The sequence below is a fragment of the Staurois parvus genome, unplaced genomic scaffold (assembly GCF_062004578.1).
Source record: "Staurois parvus isolate SC_StPar_1 unplaced genomic scaffold, SC_StPar_1.0 ptg000183l, whole genome shotgun sequence".
Taxonomy (NCBI): Eukaryota; Metazoa; Chordata; class Amphibia; order Anura; family Ranidae; genus Staurois; species Staurois parvus.
The window spans coordinates 540,243-556,803 of record NW_028317979.1 but is presented as its reverse complement, the minus strand read 5'-3'; the positions used below and the strand labels follow the sequence as shown (position 1 = coordinate 556,803).

Here is a 16,561-nt window from a genome sequence, read left to right as displayed (position 1 = left end):
GCAGCAATGGGTCACCTAATTCCGCATCCCCCCTCAGCATTAGTAACTTTTCCTCACCCATCCACTGCTCTGTTTCTTCCCATTGCTTATAGATACAGAGATGAATGAGGGCTTGTTTTTACTGCTTGTTCAAAATATCTAAGTACTTTAACATGCATGATATGAGCACTTTAATGGTTTTAGAAGGAAGAAAGTCAAGAGATGGGGTCAGGTTAAGAATTAGAAATGGACTAGATGTCATGGACTTTTTGAGACATGGTTTAATTTTCTCATGTTTTTGTCACTAAAGACTCTGTATAGAGAAGTCGTATGGGTAACTGTGACAGATCAAATATCAAATAAAGACGTATGTAATATAAGTTGTTCTTTATACAAGGCTACCTTGTACTGTGAGTTTCATATTGTGTTATTTTTTTTTTTAACAAGAGCAATAAATATTATCAGAGTTTAAACAGCATGCCTAGATTTTACTGCCTTTAACATCTGGACTTGTATTTTTATATATAGTATGTTTTATTTTCTCATTAATTTATTTAGCAGAACCCGTAAAGGATATATATGCTGGCATACCTGACCTACCACCTTCATATAAGCCAACTTTTGTCAGAAAAATGGAAAGTGCCCAGCTTGAGAATGGGGATGAACCAAGAAAGGGTATCTTTATTTTATCATTACTTGTCTGCTAACAATTACTTTTTGCTCTGTTAACAGATAGAAACTGGTACAGAAAAACTTTCGCTGGCTTATCCACATTAGGTTCTTGGAAAGGATTGCTAATGCAAGGTTTATTCATGGTATTATTATTATACAGGATTTATACAGCGCCAACAGTTTGCTCAGCACCTTACAAAATAATGGGAGACAATACAGCAACAATACAGTTCAATACAAGAGGGTTAGGAGGGCCCCGCTCCTTGGAGCTTACAGTCTAAGAGAACACATTAACATGTTAATAGTGAAGAATTATTAGTATCAATAATTTTACTCTCTAAACCCTTTCCCACCTGCCCTGGTGTCCCTTTAAATAGTTCAGAACGCCTAGGGGTGGGAAGGAATGGCAATTATGTAACCATTGTTACAGTGGTCCCATCATCAGAAGATGGTCCCACCAGTTATCAATCTGTAGCTTTGTCAGAGAGCTGTCTATGACAGCTCGGTCTTTGTGGCAACAGCGGGCAGTAAGTGTGCTCTCAGCACATAAGCAGCAACTGACAACACATAAGTACGGCATGTGGGTGTTAAAGCCCATCCTTTTTTCCAGTGCACATATGTGTCAAATGGGGTTAGGTACTCTCTGAATATGACTAAATTAGGCTAGAGGCAAGCTAAAACACAGGGTATGGCCAAAGGTTTGTAGACACCTGACCATCACACCTACACTAAATGGACAAATGTACACTTATTCAAATGATTTAGTCCAGGCATTTTAGTTGAGGGTGCTGTTGATACTACAGCATACTAACAAGACCTTTTAGACAATTGTGTGATTCCAGCTTTGGAGGCAACAGTTGAGGAAAGGTCCTTTTCTGTTTCAATGTAAGTGTGCTGGAGTACACAGATCTAGGTTCATAGGACTTAGCATTTTATCACTTTTGAGACTAACTAAAACACTGTTTGTGAGCCAAGTCTACTTGTCTGATATCAGGATTCTGGATCTGACCTCACAGATGCTGTTTTGGCTGAAAGGGCACAAATTTCCACAGACACACTCCAAAGTCTTGTGGAAAGTCTTCCCAGAAGTTTTGAAGCAATTAAAGCGATAGGGGGGGGGGGGTGCCCCCATAATAATGTCCCTGGTTTTGGAATGGCACATCTGACAAAAACAAAACAAACATAAACTTTCTATTCAGTAAACCTCTATATAATATATAATATATAGGGCTATATAACATATAATTGAAATATATATATATATATATATATATATATATATATATACAGTTGTGTTCAAAATAACAGCAGTGTGTTGAAAAAAGTGAATAAAGCTCAAAATCCTTCTAATAGCTTTTATTTCCATACACACAAACGCATTGGGAACACTACACATTCTATTCCAAATCAAAATATGAAGAAAAATATATCAAATTTGTGTTGTTCCTCTAAAAAAATTGAAGAAAAGTGAATATTAGACTGTTCAAAAAAATAGCAGTGTTTGTATTCTTCTTTACAAACTCAAACATTCACTATATAAACTGAAAAATGTTTGAAGATTTTGCTTTCCTTTGAATAATTTAATTAATATTTAGTTGTATAAGCACTGTTTCTGAGAACTGCTGTACATCTGTGTTGCATGGAGTCAACCAAATTCTGGCACCTGTGAACAGGTATTCCAGCCCAGGATGATTGGACTACATTCCACAGTTCTTCTCTATTTCTTGGTTTTGCCTCAGAAACTGCATTTTTGATGTCACCCCACAAGTTTTCTATTGGATTAAGATCCGGGGATTGGGCTGGCCACTCCATAACGTCAATCTTGTTGGTCTGGAACCAAGATGTTGCATGTTTACTGGTGTGTTTGGGGTCGTTGTCTTGTTGGAACACCCATTTCAAGGGCATTTCCTCTTCAGCATAAGGAAGCATGACCTCTTCAAGTATTCTGATGTATTCAAACTGATCCATGATCCCTGGTTTGCGATAAATAGGCCCAACACCGTAGTATGAGAAACATCCCCATATAATGATGCTTCCGCAACCATGCTTCACTGTCTTCACAGTGTACTGTGGCTTGAATTCAGTGTTTGGGGGTCGTCTGACAAACTGTCTCCGGCCACTAGACCCAAAAAGAACAATCTTACTTTCATCAGTCCACAAAATGTTGCACCATTTCTCTTTAGGCCAGTCAATGTGCTATTTGGCAAATTGTAACCTCTTCAGCACATGTCTTTTTTTCAACAGTGGGACTTTGCGGGGGCTTCTTGCAGATAGCTTGGCTTCACATAGGCGTCTTCTAATTGTAACAGTACTCATAGGTAACTTTAGACCTTCTTTGATCTTCCTGGAGCTGATTGTTGGCTGAGTCCTTGCCATTTTGGCTATTCTTCTATTCATTCGAATGGTAGTTTTTAGCTTTCTTCCAAGTCTTTCAGGATTTGGTTGCCATTTTAAAGCATTTGCGGTCATTTTAGCTGAGCAGCCTATCATTTTTTGCACTTCTTTATATGTTTTCCCCTCTCCAATCAACTTTTTAATCAAGGTACGCTGTTCTTCTGAACAATGTCTGGAATGACCCATTTTCCTTAGAATTTCAGAGAGAAATGCACTGTAACCAGCAGGTACAACATTTGCTGCCTTCCTTCCTTAAATAAGGGCAATAGTTGCCACTTGTTTTTCAAAGAAAGAATGACCTCACTAATAGAACTCCACACTGCTATTATTTTGAACATGCCCCTTTCAATTAGTGATTCAATTACACTGAATCAGCAGCATGCATGCCATGACTGTTGGGTCTGTTGGATTTCTATTACTCTACTACACCTGCTAGTGAATTATTTGCCATGTAGAAATATAATTTCTACCAAAAACAGTGATTGAGCAGGTTAATGATGTCTGACTGCTATTATTTTGAACACAACTGTATATATATATATATATATATATATATATATATATATATATATATATACATACTTTTTTTTGTGAGTGCTCACCCAGAGAACATAAACATTCTATGCAGATAGAATCTTTACTTGAAATTAAAGCTGAACTCCAGGCTACTGCAGAGCAACGCTATGCAAAGTATTCTCTGATTGGATAAGGTAGTGGGACAGGGTGGTGGCTCCATGATCTCCACATCATTCAATCAGAGAACACTTTGTATTGTTTGAGAAAATGCAAATTGTTCCCTAATTGGCACCTATACTGATAGAGCAAGCCCTAAGTTCACTAAGCAGCGGGGCACCCTGATGAGACTCAGAAGCCAACAACATCACTGTAGTAGCTGTGCCTGCTACAGTTATTTCCAACTTTATTCATAAATTGTGATAAAAAACCAAAAAAAATCCAAAAACTGACTGCTACAAAATTAACGTCTTTTTGACATTTATTTAATTCCAGCATTATTTGCCATGGAAATCAAAGTTGAAAAAGACACAAAGACTGGAAAGAACATAGTGTTATCCTCAATCCCGGTCCCCTCCAATGAGTTTAAAGATACAGGAGTTAAAGTTTATGATGATGGGAGGAAGTCTGTGTTTGCTGTAAGCTCTGAAGGCAAGACAGCTAAAAATGAAGTAAACAGTCTTGCTCCTATGGAAGTAGAGGAACTCTTGAGGAAAGCTACAGAGAAGAGCACACAGTCTCCTACAGAATACCATGAACCTGTATATTCCAATCCTTACAACAGTTCCACCCTCCATAAAGGGCAGGTTCAGCAAAATGTAAATGGTCACAGCTCACCAGTCATTGTGAACCAGCAAAATGGTCACAGTCCAACAGTAGTGGGAGATATATTCCCAAAGAAACAATCTGTGCCAAAAGTTTATTCACAGCCAAATGTTATCATGCAAAATGGACAATCAGCCCATGCAGAACCACAACTGAAAGAAGATTTCCATCAGGCAGTGTTTGTTAACTCAGAAGGATACACCACCAAGTACTCTACTGCTGCTAATATGGAAGATGACTTGGAACCCAGTGTTGTCCATGCCACACCATGTTACATAGATGACTCTGAGCCAGTTACTATGATTTTCATGGGCTACCAGCATGCTGATGAAAATGAAAGCAGACCACTTACAGATTACGAGGGAGTCATTCGTGCAGAACTGGTCATCATTGATGATGACAATGACAAAGAAGAAGAAGCAACTGTGGAAGAACTGATTAGGCAACCAGAAACCAAAGCAGAACCCATTTCTAGTCCTCCTTTGCCAAATAGTGTTGCACATAAACTACCCAAACACAATATCGCACTGCATGGTCCTCAACCCTACAAGAACTCAATATCTTTACAAGAACAAGAATCTAGCTTGGGTCCTCACAACTATGTTCCTGTGTCCAAACAGATTACAGATGATGGAACTGAGGACCCATCATTAACAGGTGAGAAACATGTGAAGAAATGCAACTGCTGTTCTATAATGTAAAATTTCTGCTTTGTCCTTACTAATTTTTATTAGCAGAAACTATCATGCCAGTTTAATGTGGCTTCATTTTGAATCATTATCACTAGAGTTGCATATCTTAGTAACTCAGGTGTTGCTAAATTTAGAAATCAAATTTCAAATATAGTAGAAACAGGACTTGTTTATCAATGGGTCACAACCACCAATCAGATTCAAATCTGGGAAATGACAGCTGGAAAGTGGAAATTGCTATCCGGCTGGTTAGCATGGGCAATGTAATTCTTATATGAGACTCACTGATAAACGAGGCCAAACCTACAGTGTATACTTTCATTGCACATGCATGACTTGTTGATCCTACCTCCTATTAACAGAACAACATTTCATACTTGCACTTGCTGCAACAACTCAGGAAAAACGGGCAGGGCTTTTCAGCACACTGATCGCAGCCTACATATTTTATTCATTACTGTGTCTGAGTTGCTTTTACAAATCAGCATGAATGCAAAAGCAACATCAAGCAGTTCAAGGCAACTCAGAAACTGGTCCATGAAGTTTTGGATCAACTTCTGGAGGACAAATTAAAGTAACTTAAATATTTGTCAACCCAGTTCACAAGCACCTGACTTGCATGTAGGCGTGAAACTTATGTACACATGTCCTGGTTTACAATAACTCCCTCTGGACCAGAGCTAATATTGTGCCTTTATGATGGAGTATTTTTCAGAAGGCTTTTATGGACGTCTGTTCTGAAAAAATATTGTTGGTTAACCTTGCCTTAGTCTCCTTCTGAAAATGCTTGCTGTCTGCTCTCATACTGGACCAGGTGTCCTTAGTCTAACTTACTTGCTCTATTATTATTATTATTATTGTACAGGATTTATATAGCACCAACAGTTTGTGCAGCGCTTTACAATATACAATTACAATGTATTTCAGTACAGAAGGAATAGGAGGGCCCTGCTCATGGAGCTTACAAGCTAAAGGAAGGGGGAGGTGATACAAAAGGTGATAGCTGTGGGGGATGATCTGGCGGAGGTGATTCAAGTACAGTTCTTAGGTGGAGGTGGGGTAAGCTTCCCTGAAGAAGTGAGTTTTCAAAGATCGCCTAAAGGCAGACAGGGTGGGGGCTGACCGGACATGCTGTGGTAGGGAGTTCCAGAGGATGGGAGAGCCTCTGGAGAAGTCCTGGAGGCGAGTGTGGGAGGAGGTGATGAGGGAGCTAGAGAAGAGGATATCATGGGAGGAGCGGAGTGGGCGATTTGGGCGGTATCTGTGGATGAGGTTGGTGATGTAGCTAGGGGCAGTGTTGTGGATGGCTTTGTAAGCTGTAGTTAGTATTTTGAATTTTATACGTTGGGTTAGTGGAAGCCAGTGAAGTGATTGGCAGAGAGGGGCAGCAGTCGCTGATCAGTTGGTAAGGTGTATGAGTCTAGCAGCAGCATTCATAATAGACTGAAGGGGGGATAGCCTGTGTAACGGTAGACCAGTGAGGAGGGAGTTGCAGTAATCGAGGCGGGATAAAACCAAGGCGTGGATAAGTTGTTTTGTGGTGTCATTGGTCAGGAAGGGGCGGATTTTGGAAACGTGTCTGAGGTTGAGGCGGCAGGATTTAACCAGTGAGTGGATGTGGGGCCCAAAGGAGAGGTCAGAGTCTAGGATTACGCCTAGCACCTTGGCATGAGGGGAAGGACCAATGCTCTAGGCCACTGGATTAAAGTATTGAATCTAGAGACAACCAGGTATCTAGCTTTTTCAGAAGGAACTCAACAGTTGTAGCCTACTTATTTATTTCATGAATAATTCATTTGTTTTCTGTTTGCTCCTTGATACAAGGAGCAGGGAGGAGGCAAACTTTTTTGATGGAGCAATGTTTTTACAACACTGCTTGGTCAGGTGACCACTCGCATGAAAGCAATCATCAATGTGGAGTATATTTGTTCAACTCTCACGCCATTTACTGTGACCATTGCTGTAGAGACTTGATCACAGAAAAGAAACAGCACACACATGGATGTAGGAGTTGTGTACACCGTGCTTTTCACATTTTATATTAAATATTAAGCACTCCATGGGAACTGTTATGTATTTTTTCTAATTTTACTTATTGCAAGACATTTTCTCAATCGACGCAAAAACTACATTATATTTGTAGACTACAAATACTATGGTCCATATTACTGTGATAAGTGATATGCCATGGAAATGTATGACATCTTCAAGTGATGGTTAATGATTGCTCATACTTATTTCCATTGGCAGGTGTATATTTTCTCATGTGTACACGTTCATGTACTGATTTTTGTGTAGGAGTAATTACTTATGACATCGGCACAAATATGTGATCAGCCTTATGTGTAAATCATAAATTTTAACAAATCATAAGAATGATCCTATTCAAATCACTGTGAAACAGCCTTCTTTCATGACTATATTATAATTTTGTGTAGTTTAAACTTACAATGTACAATTATTGTAATTTAATTTAAATATACTAATATTCTTAAGTATCTTCCACTTAAGGATACCAACACTATTACAACAAAATGAATAACATCTACCCAAGCATGGTATTCAATTTTTGGTAAACTTCAAAAAATACCTTAGGGTTTGCTATGCGTCTCTGAGCTAGATTCACAAAGGCCCGCACAGTAAAATGCAGTTTTTCATTTTTTAGGTCTGCACACCTGCTTAAGCCAGTAACCCCTTTTCACCCACAATTGGTATAATAGCTTACCCCATGCTGGGAATACGTTTATAACCCCAAATCCTCTTAAAAGTCATCAGCGGACACTTTGTGTGGCTGGTAGCTGTCAGTCCCAGGCTGTCATTGACCTGTGGGAAATTTTTTCAATTATGTGACCATTGTATCAGCTATGACATAGTAATCATATGTAAACTAATCCAGATTTCTGCATAACCGTAGCCTAGATAAGTAGGTCTTCTGAAGGTGGTACACAGCCATTCACATCCAAAGCGGAACTAAACCCTTTGATTTAACCATTTCCCAAAATGTTTACATTCAAGTCACACTGTGAATGACGACTGTCACATTTGCTTGTGCATTCAACCAAAATGTAAAGTCATCAAATGACTGGTGCTATAATTGATCACATGTGCAGCACCATGGCAAGTGCAAATCAAACAGAGGCTAAGATGGCAAATTCCTTGGCTGTAAAGGATAGGAGCATTTAGTTCCAGTTTAAAGGATAGGTTCACCTTTACCAACATGTTATACACATATTTAGGGTGTACCATGTAACATGTTGGTAATCACCAGCCCCCTCACCCCCAGAGCTCCTTTCCCTGTAACAGCAGATGAGGGTTCTTCCCACAGTCGGTGTCACATTTAAAATTGGCGCAGCTGTGAATGAATAAACTACAAGTCCTTTCTACCACTGAGTAAATAGACTAGTGCGCTGAGCAGTGCCCTCTTCTAGTCCATTGACACTTCCTGCAGCTCAGTAACTGTCTGCCCATATAGAGATACTGGCAGAGAGCTGTAGGCAGTGTCTGCAGGGTTATGAGATTGCATCCAAGATCCACAGGCTTCTGTGTAAACAAAAAAAATAAATGCACATTTATTACCCACAACATCATGTGCATTTGTGAACAAAAAAAAAAAAAGAGCTAAAGGCACTGAGGTCTATGAAGGAATAAAATACTAGCCATACACAGCTCGAATTCTGGGTGATTCCTGCCAAATCAGCTATAATTTGAGCCACATGTGTCACTGTTGACAGCAACAAAAAATTGATTGTATAATCAACTAAGCCGATGGAAAATGATTGGCTAAACAGTGACAGCATCATATCAGATGCAGTTGATATTTGGGTTTTCAGGCAGCCACTGCTACTGCAACTGTGTGAATGTAATAGCTGTCAGTGCAAATTCCTCATTCATGTATAGATATCTTCCATTCAGCTTGCAAACAAAGTGGATGAACTAATACCCATAGTATGCTATTGTATTCTGACAACAGTGCTGTCGGCTGTCAAAATATCAACACAGTGCCTACATCTAATTGGACACAGGCAATGTCTGGCCAGCAATTTTCCAATAGCCTTCTTTGATCAAAGTCAACTGATCAATCGACCTTTGTCATACAGAGCGGTGATGGCAGGGCCAAACACTGCTTAAATTTTGGTTGACCTAGACAGAGCAGTCTGTTTTATAAGTCTTATCAAAAAGTATCAAAAAAGTGTAAATCAAAATTTTGGAAAAAAATAATAGGATTTTTTACTTTTCCTTTTCTTGGAGTGTATTAATGGACACAGGATGAAGTAATTCAGGTACATTGGGTTATTTGGCTGCTATCAAGAGATTGGACACTGGAAAAACAAAACTGTATAGTAGTATAAACCCTCCCACTCCCAGCATGCCTCAGTTTTGTTAGCAAGCAGTATAGGAGTAGGTCATAAGAACAGAGGGAAGAGACCTGTGTACCATAACATACAGCACAAGATAACAGGCCCACAAAATCCAACAAGGTAACAGAGGGAGCTCAACAGAACCGCCTGAAGAACCCCAAAAAATGAAGCCAGCATCAACTGAGGCCTGAACGTCTACCTGGTAAAGCTTAATGAACCTGTTAACAGAAAACCAGATGTCAGCTCTGCAAATCTGAGTAATAGATTGCTGATGCTAAAAAGCCCATAAAGCACAAACTGATCCTGATCCAGTGGAGTGCACTTTGAACAAGAAAAGGAGAAACTTGCCCTTGAGGTGACAGACTTGACCTTCAGGAATGGCAAACAGACAATGAGACTGTCAAACGGGAGCTATTGAAGTGAGATGAGCTTGAACAGTGTGCACCACATCCAGACAATGGAGAGAAATCTCCATAGGATGTTTAGAAGCAGGACAGAGAGAAGATAGAACAATGTCTTGGTTAAGGTGAAAGGTAGAAAAATGTAAGAAGTAACTTACTTTTCTCAGAGAATATAAGATGTCCATTCTTTCAGGACACTAACAAAAATGGGAAGGGTTTTACTAGGCTGTCCGTACTTGCTTACCTTTCCTAGAGCATGTTTGCTGCTGTAAAGTTGACATTGGGCAAAAGTCGATCTGTGCCTAAGTTAACTATTTACAGTTAGGCTGGGGAATTATTGTCTGTAGGGACTGCTTGACTTGTTTCCCTTGGATGAATCTTCCACCAGTCAAATCTTTATCCACAATCAACCGACTTTTTTTTTTTCAGCCAAATTCATATTGTTTTCCAGAGATAAGTTGCCACCATGGGGTGTTTTCTAGCTATCCCTTTTTTGTTAATGTGTGTTTATATAAACATGAAAACTTGAATGGCCAGAGCATGCATGTTTATAGAAAGATACTTTGTCAAATAGACCTTTCAGCGGTTGAACGATACCTGCAGAATTGACTACAGCTTGATATATGTAGCATACTGAAAGGAAAGGGTGTTTAAAAAAATGTGATGTTTCATTTCAAAATGAATCTGATACCTGTAATGGCTGAGGCTCCTATCCAGGACTAGTCTTAGGTCTATATAAGTCTTACGTAATAATGCCATTGTTCTGTTTTAGATAGACCCCCCTGCTAAGCTTGCTAACAGATACACTGACAGATTTCCTTTCAAGAAAAAAATATTTTAAAGGGAAAAAAATGATATCTTATGTAAGCACAGTTTGGAGGTGCTTATAACTTTGCATTTTTACAAAAAGCTCAATGACTGGCAAGTCTGCTTTTTTCTATAAATTACATAAAGAAAATATGGCTCTGATTGTGTTCTTTTTATCTACAGCATTGAGAATTAGAATGGCCAAGCTGGGGAAAAAAGTGATATAAGACTCATAACTACATAAGGAGATATGGATGAAGAAGATCCCCAGAATTTTTGTGCACACTAGTTTTACATGGACTTTCTTCTTGTTCCTGCGAAAGGCAACCCATTCTTGGTGCTCTAGTGGGTCAACTATATCTGGAGAGCCACTGGTGTTCATCTCCTACCCTTCAGCTTTCTGTCTAATGCTATGCAAGTTCATGTGTTTTTATATAGGAATATATTATTTTGTTTTGAATATGGAAGGCAATTCCTTATGTAACTAGGAAGATCCATGGTGTCAGGGCCATTTGTTATTGCATTTACTTTGTAGTCATGTAAACAAAAGCAGATCCAGGCAAGATTTGTCTTGATTTTCCACCTATTCACAAGCTTGATCTTACATCATGAAAGAATGCTGGCAAATTAAATTTCAAACTTGCATCACAATCACACTAATTGAGAGTTACATAATTGCTGGTGATTTTTTCTTTTTAGTGTCGGTAAAGCAGACAAGTACTGTGCTGCCAGTGGTGATGGGTTCATGAACAATGCTGACTCTCGAATGCTGTCTGTTGTACTGCATCAGGTTATATATTCGGACATAAAAGGTGCTGCGGCATCCTAAGTTCCAGCCATTCGACCCAAGTAAAGGTTGGAAGAGCTCTTAAATGATTTGGCCATACATGTTTATTAGCATGTCTGAAAATCTCAAAAAACTCAAATGTTTAGTACTTGAGTTGCACCGGAAATAGTGGCAGCAACTGTATAATAACTGCATATATACTTGACAGATGCTATTGCATAACCAAATGTTTTATTCTGTCTCGTTAATGTCTGAATGGATTTTGACAGATCATGGGAATTGTTTTCATCCCGTATATTTTTCGATTATTGGCATTAAAACAAGTCTGTAAGCTACCATGACTACCATGAGAGTTTCAAGGAGCCCATCAAAGATTCTCACCAATACATTATCAGGGTATAGATTTCAATAATATCTGTTTCTCACAAAATTTTCAAAATGCCCAGCTGGTGATAAGGGAGAGCTACTACATATTGTTGCACTGAAGATAGTAAGTAAATGGTTTATTCCATTTATAGCATTCTAGCATTCTAGTCTGTTACCATTTTTAGGGCAAAACTAGAATATTGGTGGCTGCAGATCAATATAAAGGAAAATCTCATTAACTTTACTGAAGCTATTGCTTTTATTGGTTTCCCAAATAACATGATGTCACTGGAAAGACAAAAAAAAGACCACACATAATCACAAAATAATTAAGAATACTTCAGAACTTCTCTGTTGAAAACAGTACCTTAAATTCGCTACCCTTTATTTTAGAGCAGGATTCTTCAAACTATGGCCCTCCAGGTGTTGAGGAACTGCAAGTCCCATGAGGCCTCGCAAGACTGACAGCCACAGGCAAGACTTCCAGAGGCATGATGGGACTTGTAGTACTTCAACAACTGGAGGGCCATAGTTTGGAGACCCCTGTTTTAGAGGAACTATGGACAAATGATGAGACTGAAGATGCATTTGTGCAAAGGTCTAAACTGGCAAGCGGAAGCAGTCATCCCACAGCCGATTCTATTCACTGCTTCCATAAAAACTGGATTTTTTGTTACTTACTGTAAAATCCCCTTCTCTGAGTTCATTGACAGACCCAGCCTCTCTTCTTTTCTTATTTCTAATAGGTTTTATAGCGCCACCTACAGGAGTAGGAAACTAGGCATAAAAATCCCGGCCCCTCCTATGGGTAGTCCTCATTGGATAAAACCTCCTCTTTGCTATAGGCAAACCAGTTAGTCACAAAGCTGTGTTAGAAGTAAAATCTCCAAAGAGGGTTGGGTGCTGTGTCCATCAATGAATTCAGAGAAATGTGTTTTACAGTGAGTAACAAAACAATTCTGTTTTCTCTTTTGTTCATTAATGGACACCACATATCTTCTTATTCTTGACTAATAGGGACTTCCCAAAGCAGTGCCAAAATGAGGGGTGAGTAACCAAACAAGAGACAACCAGGCAACATGCCAACACCTAAAAACAACACTGAAGGAGCCCAACTAAAGAAATTAGTAAAGGTGTACACAGACAACCAGGTCCTCGCTTTGCAAACCTGAGACAGAAATGGCTGATGCAGGAACGCCCAGGTAGCAGTAAGCGTCATAATAGAATCCGCCCCTAGTTGCCCCTATAGCAGCGATGGGGTTGTATCCAGAGAGGACTACCCATAAGAGGGGCCGAATTTTTTTCTGCCTAGTGTCCTACTCCTGTAGGTGGCGCTACTAGTCATGGATAAGAAGAGAAGAGAGGCTGTGTCCATCAATGAACGAAAGAGTAGTGGGAATTTAGACAAATGTACTGCAACTTGGCTTTCCACAAAGAGGCGTAAGGCTACATGACCCAACCTGCTTTTGTATCAACGGCTTTAAAAGATAGTTCTGATACCTGCTGGCTGTTCTACCTTCTGAATATACTTTGAGACACCTTTCCAGCCAGGCAGTGGCCTCAACTGGTGATGAAGCCAATTTTTGTTGGTTGTCATGGCCATGCACGCAATGATATAGGTTACCTCACTCCAGTATTAACTAATAAGAAGACATCAGATGCTGTTCTGGTGACTAATGAATTTGTAGGTTTGCTTTATAGCTCAGCATAAATAAGCAGACTGTAGATGAAATTAGTGTTGGTGTGTGCCTAGCAAAACAGGCATTCCATTTTCTCATGGGACAAAGAGATTAAATTATGGTGGAACATTTTTAGATGAACCTATCACTAAGGCTCAGTCATTCCATGATCTCTATACAGCTGCATTGCAAACAAGATCGTTCCATGTACAAAGCAGCTTGATCAGTATTGCAATTGACATATATCATTACCATTCCCCTTATGTAACTATGACTGACTTTAGGCAGTTGCAATTATGGAAGATATCACAATCTACTTGGCAATTCAAACCATTTCCTTTTTTTTCTTTAGTAAGGTTTGTTCTTCTTTCATACACTATATTGCCAAACGTATTGGGACACCCCTCCAAATCATTGGTGTTCCAATCATCTCCATGGCCGCAGGTGTATAAAATCAAGCACCTAGGCATGCAGAGTGCTTCTACAAACATTTGTGAAAAAATGGGTCGCTCTCAGGAGCTCAGTGAATTCAAGAATGGTACTGTGATAGGTTGCCACCTGTGCAATCAGTCTATCTGTGAAATTTCCTTGCTACTAATTATTCCACGGTCAACTGTTAGTGGTATTATAACAAAGTGGAAGCAACTGGGAACAACAGCAACTCAGCCACGAATGTAAAATGACAGAGCGGTGCCAGTGCACGCTGAACAACACAGTGCGCAGAAGTTGCCAACTGTCTGCAGAGTCAATAGCTAAAGACCTCCAAACTTCATGTGGCCTTCAGATTAGCACAACAGTGACTAGAGAGCTTTATGGCATAGGTTTCCATGCAACTGCATCCAAGCCTTACATCACCAAGTGCAATGCAGAGACAGAAGGCATATCACTTCACTACGGACCGACTGAGGTACCAGCACCCGCAACCATAGAATGGGTGTCAGAAAATAAGGGTGCGGGATTGCTCCATGGATCAAACATTTAAATCACTGACACAGCCCTTTTCTCCTAAATGTGCTACCAAAGTACCCTAGATTGGAAACCTTGCACTAAAATGCTGCTGACCCAAGTAAGGGTTCCCATTTATAACACAGGTCCCATTTTCAACAGCCAGGTTATTACTTTAGACCTAAGTAGACAGATGCCTCTGGGGACCAGAAAATACAAGCACCCACATATTTTACAGAGCACAGTATTCTCATTCATGCTGGTAAATGTTATTATATGTAAACCCTAACAATTAAACTGATTTGCTCCCTTCCATCTGTTAAATATATACAATTGAAAACATTTTGTTAGATCTGTTCAATAAGTGAAAAAAACCTGTTGATCCTGCCAGACATTTTGTGAGCTGAAAACGTCCTGTGCTGCACGGTTATCAGTTTGCATTATTCCCATCTAGGTTTGTCCTCCTCTCCTAAACCTGTGGCAGTTAAAAAAAAAAAAAAAAGTAGACAACTGGTATTCCCAGGACAGGAACACAGAGTGAGCACACAACCCAAAGGAGGGTCCATCCTTTCACCGATCTAAATAAAAAGTATTCTTTATCACTGTCCCAGTGTAGAGATTCCCCATTCAGGTGACGCCCTGTCACAGGGACAGGAATTAAGAAGACTTTGCCCCATTGGAGACAGATTGAAAAAAAAACAGCAAAGTTTGTAACCCTTCCCTACTCTGCCCCATTTAAAAAAAAAAATGCTTGAGTTTGTCCCATGAAGCTTCTCTGAACAAAGCCAATAATTTGTACACACTACTATTTTTCTGTTGCTAATTTTATCATGCTTAACAGAGTTAAAAAAGGCCTTTTTTCAACATGTAGCCTTTATTGCCATCTATCACAAGTATTAGCTCTAGCAGTAAAACGTATGTTATAAATATGGAACTGATGATTTTTGGTCATTGAATGCATTAGCCAAAATCCCCTGGTGAAGTCTCCTAACCTTTTCTTCCTGCCATTTGTTCTGTATTAATAACCAGTGCTAGTTGTGACCAGCACACATTATGCCAAATAAATGACTCATATTTACACTGAAATATTGTTAAAGGGACTGTGCCTTAATCTGTCTTTTGTATAATTTCTGTTTTGCTTGCCTCCTATTTATTTGTGTTGTATGATTTACAAGTACTAGGGAATAAATAAGAGGGAATCACGTTGTATGTTTGGACTTGCACTAAAATCTGTAACCATTATACAATCAGCATTACTCTTTGATATGTTTTGCTTTTATCCCTAATACAGTAAAATGCTCCTGTAATCAATTGTTAACCAAAAAATATTTTTGTCTTGCTGGGTGGGAAGATAGGAGTAACAGAAATTCTTTCCTGGAGAAAGTTCTGCTTCAGGCTTCTTTCTGTGCTCATGTGTAAAAAAACTATTTGAGCTGTATACAAGCAGCTTCTTAAGCAGGAGTCACGTGACCAGATGCCTAGGCCTTCTGACATGAGCCAGCAGGGAAGGGAACCTGGAGAAACATTTTTTTCAAAAAAAGAAATAAAAAAGATGTCAGCACTTCCATTGCTCTTTACCCATCCAGTAAGGAGGTTTTTCTTTTTTTCTTGCCTTTTCATGGGCTTGTTGAGGATGCCCAAATCTCAAATTTTACTTAATAAGGAAAACTTTTATTTGGGGTTGCTTAAAAAAAGCTAAAAAAAAAACCCTACTTGCAGCATTGTTGTCACAATAAAGATGCCTTGCGCTTCCTCCAAGACCAAGAACTGATCACTCAGCTGTCTGATTGCAGCAGAAAGCAGTGACTCTCAGTCACCACTCTGCTCCTCCAGCACTCACTGAAGTGCCAAGCTGGGGAGGAGGCAGGTCAGGCAGCCAAGCGGATCCTGATAATATTGTCAGGATCCTTCCGGAGCCTGGAATGGCTTTGCCCTGCCAGCTGATAGCAGCCTACTGCCCTGCTAGTTCTTGACCCTAGGAGATAGGAGAACAGAAGTAAATGTACTGATACAGGAGAACAGAAGTAAATGTACTCCTGTGACTCTTAAGAGGTAGAGTCAAGAAAGCCATACTTAAATATTTAAAAATCTGAAAATATTTGGTAAATGGAGCATGTATGTGCAAACTTTCTCTGAATCACCA

At 39.5% G+C, this 16,561-nt stretch overlaps 1 protein-coding gene across 2 annotated transcripts in view; it reads left to right on the top strand.

The window, feature by feature from the left end:
- PALMD (palmdelphin) overlaps positions 1 to 15,627 on the top strand; it is an 86,860-nt gene extending 71,233 nt beyond the window's left edge. The window contains exons 6-8 of one of the 2 annotated variants that reach the window (XM_089677268.1): positions 541 to 654; positions 4,054 to 5,040; positions 10,825 to 15,627. In XM_089677268.1, coding sequence (XP_089533394.1) covers positions 541 to 654; positions 4,054 to 5,040; positions 10,825 to 10,868 — 1,145 coding nt within the window. In that variant the 3' untranslated portion in view covers positions 10,869 to 15,627. Of the gene's footprint in view, positions 1 to 537; positions 655 to 4,053; positions 5,041 to 10,824 lie in introns of both variants that reach the window. The other variant, XM_089677267.1, reaches the window with a different exon arrangement.
- The last annotated feature ends 934 nt before the right edge of the window (positions 15,628 to 16,561 follow it).